We start from the raw sequence: 25,195 nt of genomic DNA on the forward strand, positions 1-25,195 counted from the left end.
AGGTCCCCGAACGGCCCCTCGAGGGGCGGCGGGAGGGTCCGGCTGGCAGCACGGGGGGGGTTTTCACCCCCCGCACGGCACCGCCCCCACCTCAGCGCTCACATTTCTTGCCCAAAAAGGCGGGTTTTAGTGGATTTTAACCGGCCCTAAGGGGGGGGGCGCGGGGGTGGCCCCGCCCCTTGTCCTCGCCCACCGCAGCCAAGGGGCGGAGCGAGCTGCAGCCCCGCCCCGCGGGTGTCACGTGCTCGCGGAGCCCGCTCCCCCCCTCCCGCGGCGGCGGCGGGTCACGTGAGGGGCGGCGGGGCTGCGGCGGCGCGGGGGCTGCCGGGTATCGGCGGTGCCCGGCTGCGGGAGGGGCCGCGGCCCGGCAGGACGGGCGGGAGGGCGGGAGGCAGGCCGGAGCCGGGCCAGGGGCCGAGGGCCGCCCGGGGCTGCCCAGGCCGACGTCGCCGGCCCTCCCCGACCTCGCCTCGCCGCCAGCCCGGTCCCGTCCCGCGATGGAGCGACGGGACCCCTGGGGAGCCGTCGTCGCCTCCCGCCTGTGAGCCGCTCCTCCCTCCCCCCTCTCCCCGGGCCTGGCCCCCCGCCGCGGGCCGGGCCCGCCCCTGCGCTCCCCGGGCGGTCGGTGACTCGGCGGCGGCGCCCCCGCTCCCTCGGGCCTCCTCCTCCTTCCCCCCCCCCCCCGCGTCGGGCCGGTGGCGGCAGCCAGGAAATGGTGCGGGCCTAGCGGAGCGGCCAGCCGAGGTGAGACGCGGGCCGGGGGGAGGGGGGGGACGCGCCGGGGCAGGGGGGGCCCGCCCGGTCCGGCGCCCCCCGCCGCGAGGGGGGGGGAGGGCAGGACCCCGCTCCGCCCGGCCCGGAGCCGCCCCCTCCCCGGCCCGGCGCGGCTCTCCGTGCCGGCGGTGCCCGCCCGGGCCACGGCCCCGCCGCTCCGGGCGAGCGGGATCGCCCCTCTCACGGCGTGTCTGTCCCGATCCAAAAGGCGGGACCGCCGTGCTTCCCCGGCAGGCGACGCACACGCCGGGAACCGGGGTCGCAGCCCCGCCGGGAACCGGGGCGGGTGCCGGTGCCGGCCATCGCTCCCCGCTGACCCGGCCCGCCCCCCTCACCGGGGAGCACATCCCGGGCGGCCCCCCGTTAAAACGGGCATCGGGGACGGCTGTCGGTGCTAACGGGGCCGAGGCATCCCCTCTCTTAGCTGCTGGGTTTTAATCCCTTTCCAGTAATTGACGTCAGGGCTTTGTTCCTTCCCCTTTGCTCTCTGTGTTTGAGGCCCTGAGCAGCCCTGGGGACGGAGCGGGCGCTGCTGGGCGCTGCGGCGGCCGTAGGAAATGGCTTCGCGTAGGTGCCGCCGAAGGTCAGGAGAAGCGAGACTCCTGGGGTTATTGACAGGCAATCCCGTCCTCCTTGTGAGCGACGAGGTAGGTGTTACATAAAGCATCATCCCTGGTGGGGATCACGTTATAGTTTGTAATCGGAAGAGCGATCACTTAGTGTTTCCGGAACCTGGGCTGGCAAGTGCTGCTTCTCTTTCTCTTATTCCTTTCTTTCTGCCGGACAAAACAAAGTGAGAAAGGGTTGAGACGTGTTATACAGATGTTAGTGCGTTCGGCTGCTGTGGCTCTCATTCACTTCTTGAAACAAGAAAATGGTTAACTTCATTTCGGGGGAAAACTGAGAGTGCTTGGCCCATGTCTCAAATACAGCCTGAAGAGATGGTGGTTGAATGAAAAGAGGAGCTCCGCTTAGCAGGTGTGGGCCCCTCTGTTTCATAAGCCCGTCTCCTCGGCTTATTATGGTCGTGTTTGATCGTTTACTTATGAAGTCTCTGACGGTTTTAAATGTTCACATGTTTCCCCTGATGTCAGTCAGACCTCCCACTTGCCTCTGTGCGAGCTGAACGGGCACTTACTCAGCATCAGTAGTCTCTGAAATTAACTTGTTCTGCTCAAGTCTGTGCTTTTATTTGTCACCTTATTGCCAGCTCCCTTCTGGCTACCCAACTTCTCCTCACGGGGATGTTGCGGGCTCCTTGCGTTTCCTTAAAACTTCTGAATACTTCTCTTAAGTCCCTGGAACACAGTGCTTTGCAGCCCGGGGGCGTTATTGCGAAATAGGGTCTAGTTGAGTGCTTTGGGGGAGTGGTTGTAGACATTTTGTTATCTCCTCTGATGAGAGAAACATTATTAAACTCACAGCGCTGCTGTTGCATCGTCTGCCTCAGCAAGGTGCGATACGTACAGTCTTAGTCGCATAGGTACCGTGCGCGGGCATTATACTGGGGTTGTGCAGCGGCGCGCAATGGCAGTGGTTGGTAACAAGAAACGAAATTTTACCCTTTGGCATTATGAATATCTTGGCTTTATTAATGTATCAGCATTAATTTTTAGTATTTCCTGACTGCGATACAATGTCTTTGCAGCTTTGTGCGAGAGCCAGCTCTCCTCTGTTGAACAGTTTTAGCAATCATGAACAAATGCGGTAGATGTCAACTCTGCTCTCAAAAACGGTTTCAGGTCCTTAATAATTCCTTTAAACATCTCTGCACTTCTCGTTTTGTGACTTTTCTCCAATGTCTCAAACTTTGAGAGAGCGAGACTGCGCCCCTGGAGTAGGTGCCCTGGAGAAGGCACGCGGCAACCGAAAAAAAACCACCCCTAGCAGTTCATATCTGTGTGTTTTGCATTCTTCCCAGTTATAATGGTCTGAACTTGATAAAGCGCGATAAAACTTCATTGAAATATTACTCGGATTTCTAGGTTGTCTTTTTAGTAAGCTAGAACATACAGATGCTTTTGCATGGTTATGACCGGACTATTTAATGAGAAGATGCCACATCTTTTTATCTGCAAACACCATATGCTTTGCGTCGTTCAGGTTTTGTAGATAAATAGTTGCAGCAGAAATCTGTCCTGACATTACAGTTGGTAGATAATAAGTTGGCACGTACGCAGTAGTTCCTTCTTCCTTTTCTAGCTCGCAGCTGCTGGCAAGGATGTTCTGCTGCACTTTGCTTTCCACCGTGGTTGCTCCTGGCTGTCAGATGTGACTAAAGACATAGATCGATGGTGTGTGCGTTAGTGACAGAGAGCGCAGTCTGCAGCATCTTTTGAAGCAGGCAGGGGACTCTGTGACCAAAAGGTGGTGAAAGTGCTGTGTGTCCCCCCCCGAGGTATTTTCAGTGCTTACGAGAGTTGCCGTAGCTGCTCGTATCTGCTTCTGATGCCTCCCTTCCTTTCTTTCCTCCTCATCCTCTTGTTTTGTGAGTTTTTTAATCATTACTGCTCCTACTCTCTGCTCCAGATCACTAGAAGCCTACGGTGTTGAGGGTAGAAATATTAACCAGTGATACCTGTATCTGAGGCTGAATCTTGAGACATGAAATCAGCACCTGTCCTACAGGCCCTTGTTGGGCATGTGGAAGAAGTACGAGCATCTTTCAAGAGGCCGCCTCTACCAGCAGCAACGTGTATGTAGAGCTGGGAGGTACGTTAGTGGCACAGCGTCGTATTTGGGGTCTGCCTGGCTGAGGATGTAAGAATAGTCCTGAGACTTCAGTGAGTTTGAGGTTTCTTTTCTGTTGTAGTAATTGTTCTCGGCCACATAATTTCAGATTGTTACTCACATGTGGTTTGTTCTACAGGCAAATTTCCTTTCTCTCATGTTACTGTAGTCTCTCAGTTACCTTCAGCAGAGTCTAAGAAATAACTCAAGTTGAGTCTATCTGTCTTGGAGTTTGTATCAAGAAAGAAGTGAAGTTGATGTCATCTTTGCCGAGCAGTGCAAAAAGAACACAGCAAATTGTGGGGAGACGGAGAGGCTGTAGGACGAAGAGGGACCGTATGGAAATGAGTCAGGAAACTTTTAACAGGTTACATTTAGGTAGAGGAGGGTTAGATGTACGTAAAATATATCGCTAACTGTGTCAAAATAAGAAAATAAGGAATCAGGTTCATAGAATTGCAAAACTGAAGATGAAAGAACTTAGCGGGCAATGGTTCTTCTCTTGCAGGATTGTTCCTTCTCTGCAGTTACTAATGACTAACAAGATGCTGTCCAGCTTGTGAAATGATAGGGGTTCTCTCACTGCTTAGGAAATATAACTGCACGGGCTCCTTCCTGTCGTAAAACTTTTCTCGTAAGTTTAGTCAGCCTGCGTTTTTAAAGGAGTACCGTTCTCTTACTGTGCCTCTTTCCCTTTGGGAATCCAGATTTATTCTCTTTTTAGATACTCGAACTAGATGTACATATTCCTGTTGAATTAAGGTTTCCCATTTTGAATAGTTGTATCAGTGCTCTCTGAAGCGAGAATCTGACGTTGCCTGTGGCTCTTGCAGAGGTGCCTAGCACACAGCACGTAGCTGCAGCGTGCACGGCTTGCTTCCTTGCCTGGTTCCGTGCCAGCTTCGTACGTGCTCTCCAAAATTCCATTTTCCCCATAGCTGCGATATTGTTTGCCTCGTGCACTCGTGTCTAATTTGGTGTCTGCCATCTCCCCAGGCTCTTAAATTCTTACTACTTTCCAAGTTTCTTTCTCCAACTTTGTGTTTCAGGCCTAATGCGGTGAACTATATTTTCTCCCCAAGTGCATTAGCTTGTAGTCCTTCAAGTTATCATGTCTCCTGTTCCTACTTGATTCATTAATTCTTGCTGATGAATGTAAAACCTGGTTTATTAACTGGCAGTAGTGCCAGGTACCAACAGGAAAAAAGAAAACAAAAAAATCTCCCTGTGCTCGGTACTGTACAAACATTGAATAAGAGAAGTTCTTGCCCTGAAGTCTTCAACTAATTTTCTTCTGTTAACAGCTCATTAAGAAAAGTTTTCCTGCACTTCTTTCTGTTGAGCTATGGTACCCAAGCCAGGCAATACCTCACTCGGCAGCTCATAGCCCCCTTTTATTGATCTCTCTCTGTTACAGTTCATCTCAGTTTTTATTCATGCCATAACATTTATTGATAATTTACTTGAACGCCTTGCTTTCTGTGTTTTATAATTAAACAACTACAGAGTGTGCTTTTACTGATACTGTAATCCTGTAATGATTGAGTTTTTCAGGTCAGACTCTTCTATAATTCCAAATCTCTCCCTGGGGATAGCTGGTGTACTCTGCAGCCTCACAGCAGTCTCTTGCTATCTATTCCCAGTACTACACTGGGGGCTTAAAGCCTAGATGTTAGTGGACAGCAGGCCAGAATAACGGAGCGATTCTCGTCAGTGTTAGCACTGTGTGTGTTCTCCTGCAAGGGATTGATGTTTCCCCCATTATCTGCAGTTTCCAAGAGCAGCTTTAAGATGAGCATCTTTTAGACTGGACTTGAAACTCCTCAGCTTTTAACTTTAGTGGCTTATGGGGGCAGAAGCGAACCCTGAAAATGCATGTGCCCCTCCTGAAGCTCCGTGGGGTAGCTCTTCTGGGAGTGGGAGCAGTGTTGGAGAATGCGTCAAACCAGAGTGGAGCCCTGAACATAGTGCTTTCAAAGCTCTGCAACTTTTACTGTATATGGTGTTAAAATGAGAAGGCGCCCAGGTTTTGGTGTGCTGTAACTATATAGTCTCCTGGAAGCGGAGGTGAGTGTTTGGTATTTCACTTTAGTTGGGTCATAGGTCATTTTATTTACATACGTTTTCCAATTTTAAGGGAAAAATACTAGTATGTTTAAGTTTTAGAACCAAACCTTGGGAAAATAGTGTTTCTAACCAGTGACCGGTTAAAAAGTACTCTTCAGACAGGAAAAATTGCTTAAACTTGCCCTTAGCTCAGATTCGAAGATCTCATCAAGATAAGTTGTTCGCTATTACTTTCCTCAACAGTTTTGGTTCCTGCTGAAACTCCCCACCATTGAATAGTCTCTCTTTCCTACTTTTTCACTGAAGTATAGCAGGTACATGTGAATCTTTACTCTGAGAGCTGAATCGCGATCTGTGATCGGGCAGAGATGTGGGACATGGAAGTGTGGTTCGAATACAGAAACCAAATACATACGAGGAGGACGGAGCAGAAGTTTTGTTGCTCCTCTAGCTGCGCAGAGTGTGTAGATACCGAGGTAGTAGGCACCTACCCATAGATAGACACATACTCATAGATAAATGTACAACCACCCCGAAGCCATTTAAGGCAATGTTAGTGTAACTGGTCCTCCAGCATCAGAAAATCTGGAAACAAGTTGTGATAGCTTTATTTACCCTAGCAGGCAATTAAATTCGGTGCTTTTTCCCCCTTGTGCTTTCAGGCTGTGTAGAACAGTCAGAAATGTAGAATGCACTTTCCTTAGTGTGATCCTGTTGCAAGTGTCTGTGTTAAAATGAATATTTAATATTTATATTGATTGTCTGCAATATTTTATGTAAACTGTGCTTCAAAATACTAAGCATGTACTTTCACGTATGTCACCGTCTAGGCTGTTACTATAAAAGCTCCACAGCTGATCGTAATTGTACACCTTTGTACATCCACATGTATTTTTTTTTTTTTTGTTTCTGCATTTAATTTAATTTCCAAAAGACGTTAAAGAGATTTCAGTGACGGAAGTGCTTAAATGGTTTTAATTAGGCTTTGATGTGCACAAATCATTAAAGCAAGTAGGATGAGGAGATAAGAGTCCCCACTTCTCATCGCATAGTTTGGCTGCAGAGCAGCTAAGGGAGTATTTTTCCTATAGGGGAGGACAAAATCAAACAAACAAAAAAAGCCACATCAAAATGGGAATTTAGTTTTTGTGTGATGTTACGTATTTTGTGGGCAGAGAAGTAACCAGAGTTTCTGGAAAAAAAAATCAGAAATGTGCCAATCTCATTTTCCAGAGTTCCATTACTGTTAGCATAAGCATTTCCTTATTTAAAGGTAATTAAAAAATGGCTTGGTCAAAGTCCAAACCTGAAAAATTGAGCCATTAGGATGAAAATTTCAGAAAAATTGAATATGGAGAAATGGGTTAAAGGACTTAATGGAAGAACACGTTGTAAATTTAATCTAGCAAGTTGTACTGTGTTTGGCATAACTAAGAATAGTGACCCGATGGGAGTCGCTACGGTTGAAAAGTGGTTGATTTTTACAAAGGTGCCGTAATGTTATTTTATTCTGGTAACTTCTAGGGCCTTAAAGCATAAAGATTGGCCAAGATGAGATGAAACGGACTGATGCTTTCCCTGCCTCGTGTCTTTTTGTTTTGATGTGCTGGGTGGCCCTGTACGGACAAGAGCCTACTGACTGTTTTGTCTGTGTGCTTCTGAGTAGGTTTTTGTATATTCGGGTGGGCAGGGGGCTGCTGGTGGTGGGCTTTTCTCTTTGTTTGTTTGAGATGTACCGTTAAACCATGAAGTTCGCGTGTGGTTTGTACATCAGTGACGTACGTACTGCTGCGATCCACGCTGGCTGCAGGAGGAAAGCAGTTGGGCGCTGAACCGGCTCGGTGTGGTGGTCTGCGTTGACTGGTGAAGTTTTGGAGCCACTAGATCCCATTTTGCTGATAGATCAACGTTTTAATATGGTGCTAATTTATCCTAACGCGGTGCAAACTATGGCGTAGACAGCTTTTAGAAGACAAAGGGTGAAAAGGTTTTTCCTGGAGCAATGAAGATTTCTGCTGAAAGATCTGCACCAATTATATTTAATGAGGAAAAAATGCAAGAAATTTGTATTGTGTCACCTCCTTCGCCAATAATTATTAGAAATATGTTTTACTAGGAGAGAGTTTTAAAAAGTAGTCTTTGGCTTAAATGTGTTAATTACTAATAACCTCCTAAAAAAGGACTTTTTTTTCTTTATCTTAATTTTTTCTCCAATTTCCTCTGTTTTAAGAAAAAAGTTGCATTCTTTTATGGCCCCATGAAGCAACACCCCTGCCAAATTGACCTTTAAAGATGTTTTCATAGTGTCCTCTTCACGTACGTAGTAGGCCCCGATAGCCTGTGTTGATTTTTCTTGCTTGTTTGGGTTTTTTTTTGATAAATCCAACTGCCGTTGGCTCTGCCGAGGCAGGGAAGCGGCGCAGTGTGGGTGGCGGGGCACGGGCACGGAGAGGGGAGCGCCGGTGACTGCCGGGACCTGCGTGCGCTGCGTGGCACTCCTCGCTCCGCACGGCGTGCTCCAGCATGTAGTTATTCAGAGGAATGTTAAAATACATTCAGTCATAATTTACTGACAGACCCGAAAACTAAAGATGGTCACAAATGGGTGTGGTTTAATCACGGTTTCTATTTAAGAGAAGACGAGTACAAAGTTTGGATCTCACTGGATGGTGTAATGGGGTGATTTCTTGCTAGCAGGAGTGTACTTTGTATTAATACAATTTATTTTCATCCATTATAGAGCTTAATATTTTTTAAATTATTATGTGTAAGTAAATAGTGAATCATATCTTAAAAAAAATTAATCTTAGCTTGCGCTTAATAGAGTTCAGTTTATTCAGCCGTCAATAAGGAGTTCCCATCTGTGCCAGGTGCCCAAGAAAGGCAACAAAACTGTTTAATTGAACCTAGTTTTGTCCGCCGTATCCCTGGAAGCTTTAGCAGTGAGAAGCTTTTCTTGCCATGTAATTTCTGTAGCATTTAAAAGCGGTTTTATCTGTTAACAGAGACATTATCAGGTTTAAGTTTTGTAACAAACTGACGTGCTGAAAGTCTCTGTGAACCGAACTGGCCGATTGCGTTAAGTGTTTTGAAATTCAACTGAATTTTGACAAGACTTTTGCAAGCTTGCTTGTGTTTAACTTCATACAAGAAAAAGCCTAACTTCTTTCTTTGATGGCAAGATTCATTGAGTTTCACTGACTTCAAATTCTATATGTTATGATTCTATGTTTTGCAGTTTCATGTCTGTCAAGTCTTAAGCTTATAGTTAAAAATATGTTAGAAATAGCAGTTCAAAACCTGCTTGCACAACGCCTTTACTAGTTTATCAAATGCAGAAGTTTTTAGTCTGGGTAGACCAGGATCGGTTTACATATCTTCTGCAGAAGATACTTCATCGTTATTATTGTTCACAGTTATCCCATCTCCGGTGTAACGGGCGGCGCTGGATGGCAGTGGGTTGCACGCGAGCGGTGCTAGTGCTCTGCGGGGATGACCACGAAGGCACCGTTTGATTCCCGGCTGCCCTGCCTGGGACGTGGGATCCCTGTAAATGGGGAGCAGCACAGGGCATGGACTGTCCGGGGGGGTCTTTGGTGGCTCAGCCTCTTTTTGGTGCTTAAATCGGGTAGACCTGGAAACAGCATGACTCCCTTTTAGGGCCATGGCCAGGAAAGTGAGAAAAAGCTGTAAGAACTTTTTTTTGGGAAATAAACCAAAGCCAGACACCCCAACTTAATGTCATTAGAGGGGAAAAAATTTATTGAAAGGGTATTTGTATAGCTAAATTAACACTTATAAATTCCTGCAGGAAAACAGTTGATACTATACTAAATATCTTGATACTCAGTGGCTGTTTTTCTCAATCTGCTTTCAGGAATTATAAAATACAGGTGGCATTTAATAGGTAGGATGAAAACTTTCCAACTTTTTAAACTAGTGTTTGTTTGGAAGCACTGCACATCAAAGCTGTGGCTTTCCTGCTGAATTTCGGCGTACCTCTGTCGGTAATTGCGGTCCCTTCCTCTCGCTTCAATTTATTTTCCCCTTTGTCTGCAAATCTTAAATACTCCTCTTCTCTAGTGGGTTTTTCCAACGTTTAACTAATATGCTAACTAAGAGTTAACTAATAACTCTTGTCATCTTAGGGTACTTATGACTGAAAACTTTCTTTATAGATTTCAGAAAGTATCCCAGGTCTCTGAGCTGTCACGGCATTCACATATTAATAGCAGTTTTTAGACAGGTGACAAACGGTGATGAATTTGGTAAAGTTTTACATGCAAGTCAGGGTTGAAAACTGGGAATCAGAGTTAAAATTCTCTCTTTTCTGGTACTCAGTATTGTGGATTTTAAGAAGTCTATGAACCGTGCCAGTTTTCAAAATGCAAAGCAATCCTAGAAATACCGTGACCGCTAACGGGAACCGTTGGTGCTATGTGAGGTTGAGCCGTCGCTTTTGAAAAGATATTTACATGCCGACATGCATGAACTCATTTGGCTTTTTGATGCTTCCCCTCTACTGCCTTTGGTTGCTCTGCTAACAGTCTGGAAACATATTGCACTTCGTTGTGCTACTCAGTATTTTTGTAGCATACCTCAGGTGTTTTACTGTGTTTCTGAAGTGAGTTAAATCACTAAATGGTGAAGTTCCTTAACGCTGGCTAGGCTGCCGGCGTGCTCAGCGGCATCCTTCTGCTCTTGTTCCATCGGTCATAACCGCGCTGCTTGTCGCTTGTTGCAGACAAAGTCCACCGGTGACGCTGCGATGCAAAGAGCATGGGCAGTAATTTAATGAGACTTATGTGGAGGTGTTTTTTGTTGTTGTTGTTTTGTTAGGTTTTTTGTTGTTTTGTTTTGAAGAGGTTGCAGGACGTGGTTTAAGTAGACATGGTGGTGTTGGGTTGATGGTTGCACTTTGATCCTAGAGGACTTTTCCAACCTTAATGAATTCTATGATTTTTACTCCTGCTCTCTGGAGCTGATCTGATCTGAGCTGACCTGATGCTACCATGGAGCATTCAAACTTATCCGTGTTTAAAAATAACCCTGGCCCCAAAATACCTGTTTTTGAACCTGCGCAGGTTTCCCTAATTCGGCGTAACCAGCTCCAATGAGTGGCCGTGTCAGCACAACCGGGAGGGCGGTGCAAGGCAGGAGCACGGCACGGGGCGGGAGCTGCTTTGGGGATCTGCCCTGGACCAGGGACTTGGAACCACACCCGTACCGTACTCTCAAATTCTAAAAATTGCCTTTTGCTTTGAGTACCGAGTAGAGCTGGGCACGGGGTGTATTAATAGCCCCAAAATACTTTCTCACTGATGGTTGTGTTGTGTTGTGAAGGTGTGTCAAATGAAAATTGTGTTTAGAGAATAAGCTGTGCTTGAAAGAGCAAGGGGAAGAGGCAGAGGCGATCAGTGTTTATACGGTGCTGTCGCGTGGAAGAGACCTTACTCCTGCGAGCAGTTAGAGAAGATCTAAGTGGTTTATACTGTGGCAGAATTTATCTCAAACCTTGATGTTCGTTTTATTATGTTACGCAGCGGAACGCGTGAACCTTGGTTACGATAGGAAGTCCATGATGACTGTCTTGTGAGGCAGTGCAAACGGATGGTCTTTCAAGAAGGCTGGAGGACATGGCAGTTGAACCTAGGTAATGTGGGTGATAAACTTTTTCCCTCCTTACTTCTTCTGTAGTTCTGTTAAGACGGGAGAAGGATGTGAACCATGAATGTGATTTTCCCCTTTTGCCTTTTCACTCTCTTAGTTTAGATGGCACCTTGGTAAAACATTGCCTACTATTTCAAATCTTAAACTGAGCCTATTTATCAGAGAATTTCTGTGAAGTGAATCCTTTCTTAATGCTCATGCCGTAGAGTTCATAACACTCCAATGTAATGATGCTTTTATGAAAGTAAATTAATGTGAGGAAGTCAGAACTATAATAGCAGATTAATGTTGGATGTCTGAATAACTATTGCTTAATAAAATTTAAACACCAATTGTCTTGGCTTCAAAGTTTAAACAGAAGAACATGTAGGCACAGGAATTTGGTTATTAAGTTTCTGCCCAATTAAACTGCAGAATATTGTTGGGAAACTATTAGAATACACTTTGGTTAGCCTGTGTGGACATGAAAAGATTGCGTGTAAAAATTTTGGGTTCATGATGCTCCATCTTTGCACTGTGCAAATTATAGAATCTGCCAGGGATGGAGAATTGAAAGGATGAGAACTTTTTTGTTTGAGTGTGAGATTGAACTGGGTTGAAGTTTGCTGAGTTGAGATTTGTGTGAGAAACAGATTTGTGTTCTCAGTGGATGGCAGAGCTCTGTTGAGTTCGGTCTGGGTTTGATGCCCTCATAACTGGAGGGTGTCAGGGCTCGAGCTTCAGATGACGTTAACAAGAGTATCATTGCCTTGGTTAAGAAAGCCTCGTATCCCTGAAAGTAGCTTTGGTATTGCAAGATGAAGCAAATAGGAGATGCAAAGACTCAGGAAGGCAGCGTTGAAGTTCTGCTTCCATGACAGCAGAAATGAGCTTTACTTCCCTCTTCTAGCTCAGGCCCCATTGCTGGTAACAAGAGTAGATCGAAGCTCCTCTGTCTTACCTGACTTGGCCTTGTGGTGGGTGCAAAAAATGACAATTTTAGTAGAAGATGGCTTTGGTGGAGCACAGCGTTAGAGATACTCTTCCTTTGAATCAGTACCGCCACTGTTGGGTCACTCCCCTGGGCTCTGTGCCGTCTGCCTTTGCCTTTGCTTTGTGGCAGGTCGCGGGATGGTTGATGGAGGATGGAACTGTCCTCTGCATCCACCTAGAGAGGAGGAGAGAGCCGTCACTTCCTAGGCTTCCCTATTTCGCTACAGTTTCTGAAGAGACAGGACAAAAAGGAGGGACTGAAGTCAATGTCCTGCAAGCAGCTCTGCTCTCTATGAACAAAAAGAGCTGGGAACTTTGTTTCTGAGAGCCAGGCAGCTGTTGCTTCTTCCTGTCCGTAAATGGGATAGAGAAAAGAAAAATAGGCAGAGCCGATAGCCTCAGGTCTGCTTATCTTCAGAGGAGATAGGGACTATGTCTTCGGTGGGAGCTACCAGGCTTGCAGTAGAGTCTGGGTGGTGCAGTGTGGTCCCTTCGTGGTCTTCTGTGCTGAAGCAAGAACGACACAGCCAGGATTGCAGATGGTTACAGCTTGTCCTTGACAGTGACACAAAAACCGACACCTGTGTAAGGTTAATCAGGGAGAAGGGGGGAGCAGATATTTTCCCTACCCTGTAATACTTTTGCACAAAAATATGATGCTTTAAAGAGTGGGTAGTTCTGGATCCCTTAAGATCCCTTGAGTATATTACATCAAACCACTCTTGGAAATTCTTCCTGGATGTAAGCAATTTTAAGCTATTTTAGCAGTATGTTTTAGAAATGGACTTAAAACTTGGTTTTAAATGAGCTGAATTGCAGCTAAGTTAGAAGTTTCCTCCTTAATTTGGCTTCTAAAATCCAGTTGCTGGGTGTTAACTCTTACCTTAGTCAAAATACAGCCCTTGCTTCTATATGCTGAATCTTGTGTGTGACAAATAATATTCCCATTTCTCATCTGAACTTGTTTAATGAGTTGTTACGCTTATAGAGCCTCTTTAGTCCTAAAGGATCCCCAAGTCCTTTTTCAGTAGCGAGTGTTGAGTTACAAGCCATCACTATAACTCTTAAACCCATCGTTGCGGTGCGGTGGCATCTCAAGTAGAGGATGCCGGCTGGTTGATACTTGGGTAACCCAGTCCAGCTTTGGGGAATGAAGGGGGCAATCTGACGTACAAAACCAAAGAGCAGGGCGCAGTTACTCGCGTCGTCGCTGGACTGAGACGCTGGAATTAACAACGTGCTTTTACAAAAAGTAGTGTGAATTTTTTTCTGGACTAACGGTGGTGAGGGATTTGTGCTCATTTGTCTGAGCAGCAGCGGCAAGTCCAGGCGTGTAGTGCTTTCTTGGGGATTTCTGCCGTGTTTCGGAGCTGAGCAGGAAGAAGTGCCTATGGCAAGCTGCGAGCTCTGCCCTCCCTGGTAGTTCTCATCAAACATTAACCTGACCTAGGCCAACTTGGCGGTTTTTTATTATTTATTTTTTTGGAGCTCTCCCACCCTCACAGTACGTACAAAGGTGTTCACGTCCAGCTCTTAGAGCTTTGTGATCGCGTTGTTGAATGTGCAGGAGGAACCCCTGACATGAAGGGCGGGATAGAAACATTTGTTTGTGTTATAGAAAGGAGGAACATTTATGTTTGTGTTACAGAAATGAGAAATATTTATGTTTGTTAATGGTGAATCACTGGTTTGTATTTGTAAAAAATTGTTTTGTAAAGAAGTGGAATACTTTGTGCTTTTGAAGTGCTTTTTCCCTGATTCTTGCCACATATGAATATTATTTGATTTCTCTGTAAACTCTTGTTCTTAGTTTTGTTCTTTATTTCAGTGTTATAAAACTCTCTGAAGACGACTTTGATGATGGTAGTGCTTGTGTCTGCGACGTTGTGATTGTCCTTTAAGCTGTACCAGGAGAAGCATGCTCTTTTGTGCAAAACTGTGTCATCTCAGTAGGAAGTGGTTTATATTTTTCCTGCAGGTTTTTTTTAGTTTATCATAACATAGAAAGCTAGAAGTTAACGCTACGCATTCACTTTCATGTGACAAGTATTAAATAGTTCTTGGTGACACCAGACCGTGTTCCTGTTTTGTGTGTCGGTGGGTTTTTGTTCATTTTGTTGTTGCGGGGCAGTTATTTCTTCAATTTCTCCCTTTTTTAACCGCTCTTATGTGAGTGCATTTGTATTAAAAGCTGACAGAGTAGCATTTTAGGGTTGAGTACGTGATTTTAGTGTCAGGATTAGGAGTGATGCCATACTTGATGCACAAGTTGGGAGAAACATGCCATGCCAACTCCTTAGATGCTCCTTGTTATTCATGGTACAAGAAAGAAAAATATTTGAAATAAGTACAGGAACCTTTGGGAGGGAGCCTGATGCAGCGTTAAGGCAGTTTCAGGTATTTTTTAATGCCTTCTGTAAACATATCGTTCCTTATTACAAGCAGGATTTCCAGCTTTTTTTTTCCCCCCCTCCTTTTTTAAAAGAAAACAGAAAATCGGCTGAGTTGTCTGTGCTTGGTGCAGCTGGGTGTGCCCTGCACGAGCACTAGATATTGTCTGTTCTCTCTGAAAGCTGTTTATCGTTCGTGGCCAAATGTTGTCAAACAAAAATTGGGTTTCATTGCAGCCAATTAACCGGCACTGGATAAACGAACTGTTTGATTTCTCTTGCTTATGAAACCGATACAGGCAGAAAAAAAGCTGGTAAGTTAAATGAGGATGTCCTGAAGGAAGTCAAGGTGTTGTAAACATGCTTTGAAGACCCACTAACGCTTGGTTGAAAAGCGGTGGTTTTGGATCACTTCTTGCCGGGCTGCACGTGGTGGGTTCCTCAGGTGGACCTTCACCTTTGATGGTTTTGCCTTACGGTGTCTGGGAAGATGGAGTGATGCTGCTGCCGGCGAGGGTGCTGGTGAACTTGTGCAAGGACAGGCTCTCGGATGCCTGATGTGGTTCAGGAGGGGTGAGAAGTCGGCTGTTAGTCCTACGCTTGTACCCGGGGATTGGCCAAGGTCCTCTTTCCTTTAACAGCGTTGCCAGTAAAACTTTGGCAGTGTGGGTGTGGTGTTGTTGTTGCTGCTGTTGTTGTTTTTTCATAAACTAAAAACATGGTCCAAAAGTCCCATACCTGGGATCTGTCCCCCTGCCCCAGAGCGGAGGGAGTGGGAGGCGGGAAGCAGGAGAAGGTTGCAGTTCCATAACACGAGCTATAAAGTCCAGGATGATGATGGTTGCTTGAGTGAACTCCAGCCAAAGCCATGCCCTTTTTGGATTAAGGATGAACAGAAATACCAAATAGGATTTAGTAAGGTGTTGGAAGGAGGAATGAAAATGGTGTTTCTGGTACGGATGATTCGAACGATGCTCGACTAGTTCGTTTGCTCGGTACATCTAGATCAGCGGTTGACAGCGGTTAAAGAATACGCAGAAGTGGATTTTGTGTCAGAAGTTTCTGTGAACTTCCTGATTAATTTCCTTCTGTCTTTCAACTGTTTGCAGTGAGCTGGAGGAAAGGCACGAGATTTGGACAGAGGCAGCTGTGTAGTGAGGTGGCGCACAAGATGGACTGTGCAGAGCACAGCCCGGCTCACTGCAAAAATAATGACTCAAACCATATAGAACTAGACTTTCTAAAAATGGAAATACTATGCTGTGCTTCAGACCTGTTTTCTAATTTCTTTTAATTTTTGAACTTTTCTTTCCCCAGATGTGGAATTTAAGGTGGCTTTGGTCCTTGCTGCGGGAGCATTAGTTTTGTCTCCCTTAGCCTGGCTCTGCTCCTCCTAGGAGTTCACACTTTCGCTCAGGCCTCCCGGGAAGAGGGAAGGGGAAATTATAGCAGGATCCTCTTGATAGCAGCAGGTACAAGTCAACAAGTTCTTCACCTTCCACTTCCAGGCCTGGTGTGCAGGGAGGGAGGAGCAGAGATGCTGCCCTCTTGCCCAGAGGGGTGGGTAGGGGTGGCAGGAGCTCGGCTGCACCAAGCTGCTCCGGGCTCTTTTATCTTGTGGGAAAAGTTTTAAATCTGGGGAATGGGTGTGGATGTGGGAGAGGGAGACGCGGTTCTGCCTCTGTGCAGCTCTGGCTGCGTCTGCAGAGCTCCTTCCCACCAGTCAGCGATGAAACTGGGAGGGAACGGAGCCTCTCGTGCCAGCATGAGACCGGCTGGTGTCCACTCTGACTTGGGGCGAAAGAACCTGGGGACCAGCAAATAGTACATAACTTTGATCACAGTAGTAGAGTTTTGCATAGTGGATTTTAAAAGTTTGTTATAATTACAAGTGGCCTGAAAACTTAGTTTTGCAATTTCTGGTATGCTGAAGTTAATTGCTAGCAATGTTGATTTAGTAGGCATGCCTTAGTCTTCTGCTTTTCAAGGCACCTCTACTGCTTGCTTTTCCTGAACACGGGCAAATTTATCTTCTGTTACATTTCATGACTGTGGAAGGTACAAATTTGAGTGGGAAGTTGTCTGAAGTACAGAGTTAAAAAGGCCCTGCTAACTTCATTTATTTACACATTTAATGCTAGTGTGATTTTAATAGCTTAGTACATATTGTAGGCCCTTAAAATATCTCTGTGAAGAGACATAGAAGATTAGATAGAAAAAAGTCTAACTTGGATCACACTGAAATTACTGTCTTTAATAAAAAGTGTAAAAAAAAAACAACCACCCAACCCTAAACCCAATCCCTGACAGTCAAAATGACTACCCATGAAGATATTTGTCATTTACTGTACTACAGAAGACTGGGAGGAGGGGTAAAAAGCATGATTAGCTGGTGTATTTCTGATGCCCAGTTTTGCCTTGACCTGGCAGGTATGGCCAGATCCGCTCTGGTTTGCTCCAGCTCTGACCTCAAGTGGATCTTTGCTATAACGTTCCTTTCATGTGACAGCGTTGGTGCAAATCTTGGCGTTTTTTTCGTCGGGCCCAAGAGTTACAGTAAATGTTGATAAAATTTTGAAAAATTAATCTTGTATCTGTAAAAAAATAGGAAAGGGCTTTATTAATTTTTAACCCTCTATTTGTGAAACGTAGAGGTAAAATTCTTCCTTAAGATTATAATCTTCTAAGCGTATAGCTGTATAGAATTCACAATCTTCGTGTACTGATGTGAACGAATGACTCAAAGGTAGGGTACCCCTATTCCTTACCTCACATTTTGCCTTTAACCATAAAATGGCATAGATTCAAACTGTTCCAGTTGGCTTTAACTGATCAGTGTCTATAATTAAATCTGATATTTGTCTCTGTTTAAATCTTACCTGTGTAAGAAACCGGGCTTCACTCTGAAGAATAAGCTTTTTAAGCCTTAAACTTTTAAAACAAGTTTGCCGTTAATGTCGAAATGATGCGGGCAGTTTGCTTGCCACGTGCCAGCGTACAGGTCCCCCTCTCAGTAGGCAGCCTTGATGCTCACTTGCAATGACGTGAGTTCAGCTGAATCCAGGATAACTGGAGGAAGAAAGTGATTTTTCACATGTAATTTAAAAGTTCCCATATTCATAGGCTTGATACCAGCATCGAGTTGGATTATGCTAATGCTTTTACCTTGTTTACAATGCAAATGGTTCCAGTGCAGGGAAATACAACAAGCCCGTTGCCTTAAAAAGTGTCAAAGATTTAAACATGGGTTTAAATTTAACTGTGGGTTTATTCTGGTTTTGGCATCCTCTTAGATTTCACTGTATTCAGAGTAGTAGACAAAATGAAGCCAAATGAGTAAGACATTACAGTAAGAGGCTAAAACGTAATTGAGGTGAAAAGACTAAAAACTTGAGGGGTAGGCTGAAGTTGTCTTTTTTGAAACGGAATAGCTGGTTTTGCATAGCTTTCAAAGTAATGCTGTAGCAAATATTTATTTTTTTTTAAATAATCAGGCAGCTGTCTATAAACATGAAATAACGATTTTCGAAGCAGACAACATTTCCATTTCAGACTGCAAATTATATGGAAGAACATCTATTTCTCTCCTGAAAGCACCTACCACACTTTTTTCAGATCAGTGAGGCACATTTATAAAATCTCTTGATATTGAAGTGTAGCACATGTTAAAGGAGGTAGTACCACGTTATTTATCACCTTATTTTGTTTACTCCTTTAAGTCCCAATGCTTTATTGAGCTCAAAGGGAATCTTTTCCAACTTCTTTTTTTTTTTTTTCCCGGTGTTGCAACAATTCGACGTATTTCTGTTAACCGAGGCAGCAAGACCAAACTACAGCTAAAATTTGTGAGAAAGGAGATTGGCAGGTTTTTAATCTGCGTTTTTGCAGTAGGAGAACACTGTACGGTCTAAGGCCAAAGGTGCAGTATTGCCAGAACTTCACTGAAATTAGTGCTTTGACTAGAAATGTCTTTTGGGAGTCAGGGAGACCTGGGAACAACATCAAAGCTTGAGGTTAGGATACGTTGGAGAACGGGGGCCGGTAAAGGTATGTCAGCGGCAAAAATAAAACCAAATCTACAGCAGAAGGCAGGCACTGAATGGGTGGGGGGCCAAGAGAGTAAAATTGCAGAACATTTGGGGGATGTAGAGGAGAAAAAGTATTTTAGAAATGAATGGGAGATGTACAGCGTGGGTTGAAATAGCTAGATGATTCAAGCAGGTGAAATGGTTTTAAATAGTTACTTGCCTGAGGACTTCGTGGCTTTTTTTTTTTTTGCCTTTTTTTTTATTGCTGCATAAACTTTCCCTGTTAAAAGCTAGCTGTAGATTGTGGGTTATGGCTCTTCTAAATGCGAGGTGTCTTAAATTGGACAAACATCTTTTCCGTTTTGAGGAGTTACAGTCGGCAGGGGGTTCTTAACTGAGGTGATTCTTTTGGCAGAACAGGGGCAGGGGCTCGCTGTGCGCACTCGCATCCCTCCTCGTTTCCTTCTGTGACCAGAAATCATTTTTTTTATTCGTAGCAACATGAACCGTGAAGACCGGAATGTGCTGCGTATGAAAGAAAGGGAAAGGCGAAATCAAGAAATTCAACAGGGTGAAGAAGCCTTTCCACCTAACTCTCCTCTCTTTGCTGAACCATACAAAGTTGTGAGTTTATGCAGTTCTTACAAACGCAGTTTTTATAGCAGAAGTCGTATTCAGATTTGTAGTTAAAATTTATTTTTATCTGCATTCTTTTTAGATCCACAGCTTTTAATGTCAACCAGGTATGGGCAGTTACTAACCGGCTCTGCTGGCAGATTTATAGCAATGCTTATGAAGGAGGGGCTGCTTTGTAGGGAGTGAGAAAAGGGGTGATAAAATCATAAATATTTTTTGCTTTCTCCTGCTTTTGCTACAGTGACTCAAAACAATCAAACTGTCCATTGTGTCGTGCCAAATGGCCTTTTTTTGGGTGCTTTAGCCTGTTGCTAAACTTTCTAACCTTCAATCAATGTAATCCAGACCTGGGTAGACTCAAAAAGAGAATGTTTAAATGAGAGGTTAACTTTAAATGCTGAAATTCTTGATATGATAGAACTGCCAGCTTTTAATGAGTATGCCGATTGTTTGTATCTGATATTTTAGTTTGCTTTGAAGGAGTCTACTCTGTTTATGATCTTGTACAGCTTTAAACCTGTGCTAGGTTTCCTTCCAGGTTTGATTTGCTGAACAGAACTGGAAAAAATAACCTAATCCTGGGATAGCTAAAAAAATACTATTTAAGATTTTTTCATTATGCAGCTCAAAACTCACTTTGAAAGTAAACCCGTGCCCTTACGACAATTTCAGCTGTTTGGCAAGAATCAAAACATTGTGACTGAAAACTGGCTTCCTGTAGGAGGAAAGTTGAGAAACGGTTATTTTAAAAAAAATTATCATCATTCCTGTCCTCCATTACTGTACTGTGCTTGATAACCAAATCCCACATGTACGGAGTTAACTAAAGCTGGTTGGGATATATAGCTAATGATAGAGCATAGCTGATTTGGAAAACAATCTAGTTGTATAAGAAAGAACCCATATAATTGTTGCCAACAAGAATTATGTTGGTATAAATATCAACTAAAAATTACATACAGTGGTGAGGTTAAGCTGATTTTATTTTACCATTAATTAAAACATTTTAGGACTTATGCATTCTGAATTAGAGAAATAGTCTCTAAGGTGACAGTAGGCATCTACAATTTTTAAAGGTCCATCCAGCTCACCAGTGTGTCATTTGAAGCACTGTCTAGTGCTGTTTCGGCTGTTCCTGCTGCTGAAGTACATCTTTTCCTTAGGCTTTAGGAGGTTAAATTATGGCTTTAGGAGGTTAAATTACTGCTTTAAGAACTAAAACTGGGAATTGTAAACAGTGGGGGGAAAAGGCATGGATGCTGGTCGTGGTCTTAGCCCTGAAATTTAGATTAATTGCAGTAGTTTTCAAGTCAGTTCACTGAAGGTGAAGTTGTGATATTTTTAAAGCATTATTTTTTTAAAAAATTATTTTCACAGACCAGCAAAGAAGACAAATTGTCTAGTCGTATTCAGAGCATGCTTGGTAATTATGATGAAATGAAGGATCTTATAGGAGACAGATCGCTACAAAAGCTTGTTGGAATTCCCAAACCAACTGTACCATCAACACCAGATGAAAAATCAAACCAAAGTTTCTTTGGTGATCAGAGACATAATGCTAGCTCACACCAGAGCAGCAAATGGACTCCTGTAGGACCAGCACCCAGCACTTCCTCGCAATCTCAGAAACGGTCCTCGGGTTTACAGAGCGGACACAGTAGTCAGCGTGGCAGTGGCAATAACACTAGCAGCAGTGGCCAGAGGCACGACCGCGACTCGTACAGTAGCAGCAGCAGCCGCAAAAAAAGCCAGCATGGGTCCGAACACTCCAAACCCCGTTCTTCCAGCCCTGGAAAACCATCTGCTGTTTCTTCGTTGAGCTCCAGCCATTCGAGATCTCATGGAAATGATCACCACAGCAAAGAACATCAACGTTCAAAATCTCCCCGGGATCCTGATGCCAACTGGGACTCTCCCTCCCGTGTACCCTCATTTTCAAGTGGACAACACTCTAATCAGTCTTTCCCACCCTCACTAATGTCCAAGTCCAGTTCAATGTTACAGAAACCCACTGCGTATGTAAGGCCAATGGATGGGCAGGAATCCATGGAACCAAAGTTATCCTCCGAACACTACAGTAGTCAGACCCACAGCAGCAGCGTGAACGAGCTGAAGCCTAGCAGCAAAGCACATCTAACCAAGCTGAAAATACCTTCACAACCGCTAGATGTAAGTTGCCGTCTGATTCCTGGCTTCTTAAATGTAAGTCCCTTTGGGCTGGGATTTTCCAGCTGCTTTAAAATCCCAATCTACATAACCAAAATTTAGTTTTTAGTAAACACTTTGGTGGTGGTTTTTCTTATGTGTGTGTTACACAAAGCATTTTAAGCTTACACAGTGAAGACCTGTATTTTAAAAGGGGAATGTACAAAAGTAATTATTTTTTTCCTTTTGCTTCGTCCACGTGGATACTTTGATTTTTTTATTAAATAAAGGCTATGAGACATTCAGAAAAACTAACTTAACCCAGAGGGGCTAATTTTCATAGAGTATTTCTGTAGTCCAAGGTCAGTGAAATAGTAGGATATTCACAAGTATTCTGACAAGCTGGATACGTATATTGTCATTACTGGGAGCCATGTTGTCTTAGACTAGTGATACTATCTGCATATATCAGATCTTCCTTTGAAGTGTGTAGCAATTACTAGATGTGATTATTATACCTTCACCTCGGGAAAATAAGCTAACCCTAAAGCACACAAATTGAACAGGGTTCGGAACTTGGATCAGGTGTGCTGGGTGCAAAATGCTATTGGGTTAACAACTTCTAGTAGTTTGGTAATTCCTGAATCGTTAAGGCGCAGCCTGACTGCAGGCCCCTTACAAGGAGAGTGCCTTTCTCATTGCATCTCCTATTTAACTGCTTGAATCGCGGTACCTAGAGCAGGGCAGTTGTTCCTGGGATATCAACAAATAGCAAAATCAGATCCAGGGCACAGGTAAGGAAATTTGAAAATAAATCATTTTCTTATTTGTGAAGACCTTTGACACGCTAAAGCCAATGCAGAGTATCATATAGTATCTTTGCTTCCTTTCTGCTTGTAGCAGTCAGGGATGCAGAAGATTCATAGTTTCATAGTAATTGCTGTTTCTAGATTCATGCTGTAATGTATGTTTTACTTCATAATGCAGTTTGTCATTACTGTATATTCACGGTCACACATTTGAATTCAGATGTTATTCACTGGCTTCTTCCAGGAAATGATTGAAAGCTGCAATTCTCCTTCCCCTCTCTCTAGAAGTTTTTAATATCACTGACTCCCTATGATCACTAAAACTGTCAAGTGAAAAGTAAGAGATTATTGTGGCAGTTTTATATATCTCATGTATTTGCTTTTCATAACTGGATGTGACTCATACCATAAAAGTACGGGTCTATGATATTAAAATTAATGTTGCTGAAAAGAATTAGCAAGGTCTGTTTGTATCTATATAGAGTCCATATGAATCATGATAAGGATTGAAGTTTTAACTGTATCTAGCCCCGGAATCTTCTAAGGAAGATTTGCTTTAGGAGGTGTTAATGTTGAGTTTTGATTTGTAGGCATCAGCATCTGGTGATGTGAGCTGTGTGGACGAAATTCTAAAAGTGAGTTCTCTGTTTTTGTTCATAACTCATTTGTTGAAAATACAAACATTACTAAGGAGGGGGAAAGTACTCTGCAGTTGATTAATGCTTTTTAAATTGACTTGGCTGCAAGTTGTTACTTGAGGGCTCTTCAGTTACTCCTCTAGCGCAGGTAGACTGGGGAAAATGGGAAGCAGAGCTGTGTGTGAGCTGGGCACTGGGCATTGCTGGGTGTGCGTATCATCTGCTGGATATCCTCGCTCCGTTCCTGTTCTTCTAGACCCACCTCCCTGTTAACTTAATCAGAATTACCCATTTCTTGCACCAAAACACAGTCCTTACATTGTGATAGCTTTTCAGATTATAGTAATTTTTTTGCTACCCCACGGCAGAACTTTCCCTTCTCTGCCTAGGTTATTTTCGCAAGTTGTTTTACCCCTCATGTGATCCCTGGTCGTATGTCTACTACCAGAAGAGAATCAACCCAGATTCCCCGTGAGCATTTCCATGGCTTATTGTTTGCTCTGACCCTCAGTACAGTACTCCAGGGTCCTTAGGGATGCTCTAATGAGAGAAAACAAGGCACTTTCTTTCCAGCTTCAGGCATTTGATTTTCCCCTTTTTCCTCAACTTCATAGGCTTCCCTTCCCTAGGATTCCTCTCTTTACCCCTATGTCCTGTATGTGCTCCTCACAGTTCGAAATGATCAGACTCTGACTTCTTCTGCAGTTTGTTCAGGCCAACCAATTTTACTGATTTATGCCTTTCTGCTTGTTATTGTGTCCTAACTATCTGTTCTCATGGGTAACAATTTAAGATTTAGGTTTAGGTGTAAAATCTTTGTTACACATTTGGGAAATTAACATTTGAATATAAAGCTTAGTGAAGCGTGGACAATGAACTGAAAATTGAGAGACAGGGTTACCATTTGAATCAAGATTGTAACTTGAAATCTTTGCTTTAATTTTAATAGCTTTTCTTTTTTGTTCTGGTTGTAGGAGATGACCCATTCTTGGCCTCCTCCACTGACGGCTATTCATACGCCGTGCAAAACTGAACCGTCAAAGTTTCCTTTTCCAACAAAGGTCAGTCCTGTAGTCAAATGCTGAATGCTGCTGAAAGCGTAACTCCTATTAAAGATCAGGATTTTGGAACTCTCTTAAATTCGATTCTGTATAGTTCTGGGTTTGTTTCAGTGCTTTGTATCTCTTTACCTTGCTTCACAGCAACATTTGTGAGCAGTAGCCTTATGAAGAATGTAATTGTTTCTGTTCTGGTTTACACACACACAGCAGCCTGCAAAGATGTCTATAATACAGCTTTCCTTTTGCTTTTTAATTTTTGCTTCATAAATTCCAACCTTCTTCAGGATACTTCTGAAGCTTGAAAATGCCATTGAGCCTTTTTCCCTATTAGGGAAACACTTTGCACCATTTTGTGTAGAAGTGAGCGTTGCGTTTACCTCCATCTAGCAAAGCAATAGAGGGGGGCTGGTAAACGCTAAGAAATTTAAATGTAATTTTCTGCATAAGCTGAATTTTCCTCATAATTTGAAGTCCGTTGATAGTTCTGTTAGATCTTGTATTTTCAATTACCAAAAAAAAAAAAAACAAACCAGTTTTAAAATCGGATGTTTTGCTAACGAAATTTTCAGCTCACTTTTTCCGAAAGATCTCTTCCTATAACCTCCCATGTACTTAATAACGACGGATGTGTTTAAGCTATTAATTCTAAAGAGAAATCAGCCTCTCTGTGCTGCTGTTGACAGCACAGGGCACGTTTCCAGGAGACCTGCCTGAGCTGACACCTCCGAGGAGGGAGTTCTCTTGCTCTCGGCTGCTCGCGCCCTCCCCTGAGGCTGGATTTGGCAGCCCCAGCTGCGGGGTTTCAGGGCAGACTGGCGCTGGTGATTGTTTGCCTTGACATACAGCTCTGCAGTCTGCAGCATCCTGGAAGCTGATGGGTAGGCAGGGTGGAGATAGGCAGAAGAGATAGCTGTGGGTAGCAACTTTAGCAAGTACGGTTCAGCTTGCGACAGCTGACTCATTCAAGAATCCGTATTTTGTTCCTGTACCTACTGATTAGCAGTAAGAGATTTAACTCGACAACATAATTTTTCTCCAGACGCAACATATCTCTGAAATGGATTTGGGGTACTCCGCCCCTCGTTTGGCATAACTTCAGAGTGAAGAAATTATGCTGTTTGTCTTTTAAAACTTACCTTCGTAATAGTTCAGACAACACCTTTTCTGACCAGACTGCTGTTCTAGAGCACCGCTTGCTGCTATCAGTTTCCTGTTTCATCCAAACTGCTCACCAAAATAGTTCAGTGAAGTATCATAAGAAGATCTTCTCAGCGA

General features: G+C 43.9%; 1 protein-coding gene across 5 annotated transcripts in view; it reads left to right on the top strand.

The window, feature by feature from the left end:
• The first annotated feature begins 304 nt into the window (after nucleotides 1-304).
• The window catches only part of AFF4 (ALF transcription elongation factor 4), a 54,052-nt gene continuing 29,161 nt past the window's right edge, over nucleotides 305-25,195 (top strand). The window contains exons 1-6 of one of the 5 annotated variants that reach the window (XM_064458256.1): nucleotides 306-744; nucleotides 15,921-16,075; nucleotides 19,129-19,255; nucleotides 20,645-21,436; nucleotides 22,812-22,856; nucleotides 23,834-23,920. In XM_064458256.1, the coding sequence (XP_064314326.1) occupies nucleotides 19,133-19,255; nucleotides 20,645-21,436; nucleotides 22,812-22,856; nucleotides 23,834-23,920 (1,047 nt within the window). In that variant the 5' untranslated portion in view covers nucleotides 306-744; nucleotides 15,921-16,075; nucleotides 19,129-19,132. Of the gene's footprint in view, nucleotides 745-15,920; nucleotides 16,076-19,128; nucleotides 19,256-20,644; nucleotides 21,437-22,811; nucleotides 22,857-23,833; nucleotides 23,921-25,195 lie in introns of all 5 variants that reach the window. The other 4 variants (XM_064458257.1, XM_064458259.1, XM_064458258.1 and 1 more) reach the window with 4 other exon arrangements.

Source organism: Phalacrocorax carbo, chromosome 8, assembly GCF_963921805.1.
Source record: "Phalacrocorax carbo chromosome 8, bPhaCar2.1, whole genome shotgun sequence".
NCBI classification, from domain to species: Eukaryota; Metazoa; Chordata; class Aves; order Suliformes; family Phalacrocoracidae; genus Phalacrocorax; species Phalacrocorax carbo.